Genomic DNA, 5141 nt, shown 5'->3' on the forward strand with positions numbered 1-5141 from the left:
CTAGCATTTATATACATACTCTCTCATAAATACATATTTATATCCACCGAAAATCCCAATTTCGGTAACTCTCCAAAGAGAAATAAAAATCGTCAAATTAAAATGACGTTAAAATATTCCGCAACATTAATTGTTCAACCATGAACTATAGCATGCATTTATTTAAAATAAACGTCCACTCACAAATTAGGCCTAAGCCTGATGTCGATCTGGGGCCTCGTCTGCTCGAGCCTCCTCACATCCTGTTCCAAATATAATATTAATTTCCCAACCAATAATCCAATATTTAATCAAAATAGGCAAAATTACCCGAGAGCCATAAATACGCTCATCATTGCCTAACTTCGATATTCTTAAATCGGAACAATCCGAACTTAAATATCATACTCAACAGTCGTAAATACAACCTCCCCAAAATACGATTTAAATCCTACGGCCAGATTCTACATTAATTAACCGCCAAAAATACTAAACTTCGGAAATTCACAAACCTATCCAAATCTCATCCAAAAATTCCATAAATCACATCAATATACTCCTCTTAATATTCCACACTTAAAACCCTAAAAATCTCCTAACCGGCGGCGGCGCCGCCAGCAGTGGCGGCCAGAGGCCAATTCCGGCGACCTCCAAAACCTATGAAATTTTGACAGAATAATCTCCTCATCATGCTCTACAACTTTCCTGACCAACACATCACCCAATTCCAAGCCTAACTAGGCTAATCGAACAAAAACATCCTAAAAGCCCTAGAAATTTCAACTCCACAATTCTCCTTACCTAGCTCAAGAGGGAGTGAGCTGATTGAAGGGGTTGTTGCACGGGAGGAGGGCTACAAAACGAGCCAAGGATCACCGGTTTTGGTGACCGGAGGAGGGAGCTCCGACGAGAGAACCACCACGGCAGCTAGCGGCTCCGGGCGACGTTTCTCTCTCACGGCGGCGCTAGGGGAGCTGCTACCAGCCTAGAATGGAAACTGGGTTGGAGACCGATCGATTGGGACCGGTGCGACGGTTTGGGGCGGCCGGACGGCGGAGGTCGGGCGGCCGGAAGGTTTGGCTGCTGGAGGACTCGGGGAGAAACCGGGAGAAAAAGAGAGGAAAAGAGAATGGGTTTGGGCCTCACACCCCAAACCGGTCCATCACCTATATACTACCCAATTCTAAAATAAAACACCCCGAAAAATAATACCCGAATAAAAATTATCTTTTACTAGCTAAAATTTACCATTTTTACCGTTGACATAAATTCTCCCACGAATAATTCCCCGAAATTAATCGTCCCTTTAAAACACTTCTAGGGACCAATTAAACTATTACCTCAATGACGGAGACGGTAAAATTCTTATTATAATCAAGCTAGTAAATAAGGTAAAAATATAAGGGTCGGGATGTGACAATTACACAAATATTTCTCAACACTTATGAGTTCGTCAACGCATAGTCATCCCCCATAAGTAACTAGACAAACATGTACTCATAAGTTCGTCAACACATAGTCATCCCCCATGAAGTACCGACAGGCTAGAGCTCTATACTGACCATAACCAATCACCCGGCCAAGGTTTGGTTCTCGATCCACCACGAAGCCTCCTAATCTAATGCACACAATCATCACTAAAGCACCATTCCACAACAAATGCACACAATCACCACTAAGGCACACATTCACAACTAAGACACACAATCACCACCAAGACACCATTCCACAACTAATGCACACAATCACCAGTAAGGGACACATTCACAACTAAGACACACAATCACCATCAAGACACACATTCACTTATAACCCATGATCAGAAGTCTTTTTGAAAAGATTTTATTTTTATCAAAAAACATATTTTTACTTACCCATGAGCCGTTGACGATTAAGCTCATTTATATTTAATTTAAAAACAAAATCATTTTCCTTCCAGGACAACTTCACAATTACCAATAATAAACTATAAAATAAACTCAGTTTCTTTATGAACCCTTGTGAGATTTACTCATAATATAATAATATCATCATCATCAACAACAACACAAAGAGCACATCATAAAAATTATATCCTTCCACATAGATATATTTATATGAACAAACATAGATATTCCCACAATAATAATCTACCAAGAATTAAAATATTGTGGTCACAAGAACCTTAAAAATAATCATTTAAATAGGAAAATTTGTTTTTTCTTACCTATGAGCCGTTTGCTATCAAGCTCATATATTTTAAAACATTTAAAAACATAATTTCTAAATTATAAACATCATCAATAAACTCATCATCATAATCGTCATCATAACATTTATCATCATCATCATCAAAAGCACCATCACAATCATCATCAAAACCAACATCACAATCATCATTAAAATCAACATCAAAATAAATAGGTCTCAAAGTGGACCTTGGTAAGATTTTACTCACCTCAAATCCAGTCGCGTCTTCGCACGCACAACACAAGCATATAGCTCAAAACCACACTCCACAAGTCACCTATTAACAAAAACGTTAAACTTAGTAACTATCAAAATCCGACTCAAACTGAAACTCATGTCCTAACCCATGAGCTTGTCACTCGAGACAAATCCTCCTCCTTGACCTCTAAAAGGTCACCGAAACGTCCTACACATCCTATAGAACTACTAACCAGATTCTCATGTTCGGATTTACCTAAAACTGAACCGAACGGAACTTAGCACCAAGAGGAAACCCTAGCATGCAATAATGGTAACCAAAACCTACAACCCACATATCAACACGAACGTATCGAAGAGTACTACCTAACCAGCACCACAAAACACCACAGACACTACCGGACGCGCCACCACAGGCGGCGGCGGCGAGTGGGCCCCACGCGCCACCCTACCAACGTTCGAATTAGGGCAAACTCACAACACGAAAATGGTTCCGGAAAAAATGAAAAGGAAACCCAAAACTTTTCTTATTTAACCCTAAAATTCCCGTAAAGCCACGAACTTCCGTTGACCATAATTTCCTCATATGAAGTCCGTTTTACACGTGTCACGTGTCTACGAACTCGTATCGTCGTGTTCTACAACTTCCGTGAAGGAAGTTTCGCGAGAAACCCAACATATTAGAAAGTCAACTCTTGACCCTTTAGAACCATAAAACCATTTCAGCTAATTTACGCATCCGAACCCCTCCGCTCTTCCTTCGAACCTCAAAACACACTAACTTCTAACTCGAAAAATCATAAATAATATTAGAAACTAATATCAAATTTCCAGGGTATTACAAAATGGCTTTACCTAAAGATTTAGCTTACGGTAGGAGTTCTTCTTTAGGCCAAAATACTATTAAATTGGCTAAGGATTTAGTTTATGATGAGAGAATTTGGTAAGCTAAAAATAGATTCTATAGAATATTTTTATTTTGTAAGTTAAATTTGGCTTATTTTTGACTTACGATGGGAGATGCTCTTAAATACGTGCATTGTCCGTGTTCTATGTATTGATTACAAATTTTCTTTCAAATTTTTTCTTTACCGAACTTACAAATTTAAGACCAAATCCGATATGTGATTTATCTTATTCTTTTGGACCTCTATTCATTATTTTCTAAAAAATTATATAAAGGAAATTCACCCCAAGATACTGTTTCTTTCCAAGACAAGAAAAAAGTGAAACTTGTCGGGAAACGAGAGCTTGTAGCGGGAGACAAAAGACCGGAAGCAGAATAGTTACAGTGGCAGGTGATGTGTGATTGGTCAGGGCAGTCGAGCAGTAAAAAGCACTAGCGTCTTGTTTCCACCTTTTTATGTTTTTAACTTGCTTTTCACCCGGTAGGGTAAAAAAACAAGAGCAATTAGGATTTGGAGGAAAATAGTAGTAGGGTGGCGCAGTGCACGCATGACGCAGAGACCAAAACGACAAATTGACAAAACGGCCTCACACGCACACCCCCCGCGCACAGCCACCATCCATTTTGGGTCCCACACACGCACAAGGGGCCACGCCCAAACATACTCATTTAATGACCTACTAAATAGTCGTAATTGCGCTCAAACCCACCCCCAATTTCGGTTTTGTTTCTGTTTTAGTTCCTAAGCTTTCATATATTGCATTTTGGTCACGGAGTTGTGTAGGGTTTTGCAGTCTAGTTGTTAGACTTTTAGTGCGTTACAATTTGGTCACTATATGTCGGATATGTAAGTTTTTTTTTTTCCTTTTTTTTTTTTAAGGTCGGATATGCAAGTCTTTAATTCAAAAGAAAGAAACAAAATATTAGGGTATAACCTTTCGAGTCGGTACTTTAATGGGTTTCTTGAGCCGGTCATAACCTCAAAGGAGTTATCGAGAATAGTAGACTGGAATAAGACAAAGAATCATGCAATCCAGGTAGACAAAGATATTTCCTAAAGAAAATGATCGAATTCATTGATGAGATAAAAGTAAGGTATTGGCAAAAAATCGCAATCGATAAATCCGATTTTAGAGGATTATAATAAAAGTAAGGATCTGGCGTGACTATATGCCGACTTTTATGTCATAACTGACATAATTTATCGATTGACAAAAAATCTTTCAGAACTTATTAAACAAGTTTACAGTTATGTAGATACAAAGTTAGAATTTGTCGTGATCGAATATCCATCAGTTGCCATTGGCATCATTTTTTGATAACATTCATTGTAAAACATAATAGTTCCTTACTTACGCATGCGATCATTGTGCAAGCTATTTGATCATCTTAAAATGGAGATAGACACAAAAAATGAACATGTATAGTTGAGGCTCAAGGGCTGAAATGCGTGAACCACAAAAACTTACCGGGCAATGCTGCAAAAAAATCGCAAAAATTATGAAAAATTAATATGGTCATTTATTACTAACCTCTCCCACCATCCTTTTTGCCCAAATCTCAATGTCCCCGGGAAGCAACAAAAAGAGAACCGAGAGTGACAGATACTCAAAGAGTCAATTCCTTTCTCTCTCCCTCTCCCTCTCCAAAGTCAGTCATTCCGATCCAAAACCACAACAGAGAGAGAGAGGCCCCTCCCAAATCGCCACCCCTTGTCCTCTCTCATTCTTCAACGGTCACCTCAACCCCCGTCTCTCTCACTGTGAGAGAAGACTATGAGTGTAACGCACCTGAGCCCATAGCCCCATTACTGTCTCTCTCTCTCTCT

General features: G+C 39.1%; 1 protein-coding gene across 1 annotated transcript in view; it reads right to left on the bottom strand.

Annotated features, from left to right (window-relative positions):
* LOC101306660 overlaps window positions 1-5121 on the bottom strand; it is a 19734-nt gene extending 14613 nt beyond the window's left edge. Inside the window, exons 1-3 of the mRNA XM_004305691.1 lie at window positions 5104-5121; window positions 4783-4791; window positions 4249-4319 (exon numbers count right to left, since the gene is read on the bottom strand). Coding sequence (XP_004305739.1) covers window positions 4249-4319; window positions 4783-4791; window positions 5104-5121 — 98 coding nt within the window. The remainder of the gene's footprint in view (window positions 1-4248; window positions 4320-4782; window positions 4792-5103) is intronic.
* Between the last annotated feature and the right edge of the window lie 20 nt (window positions 5122-5141).

This window comes from Fragaria vesca, linkage group LG6 (genome assembly GCF_000184155.1).
Source record: "Fragaria vesca subsp. vesca linkage group LG6, FraVesHawaii_1.0, whole genome shotgun sequence".
Lineage (NCBI taxonomy): Eukaryota > Viridiplantae > Streptophyta > Magnoliopsida > Rosales > Rosaceae > Fragaria > Fragaria vesca.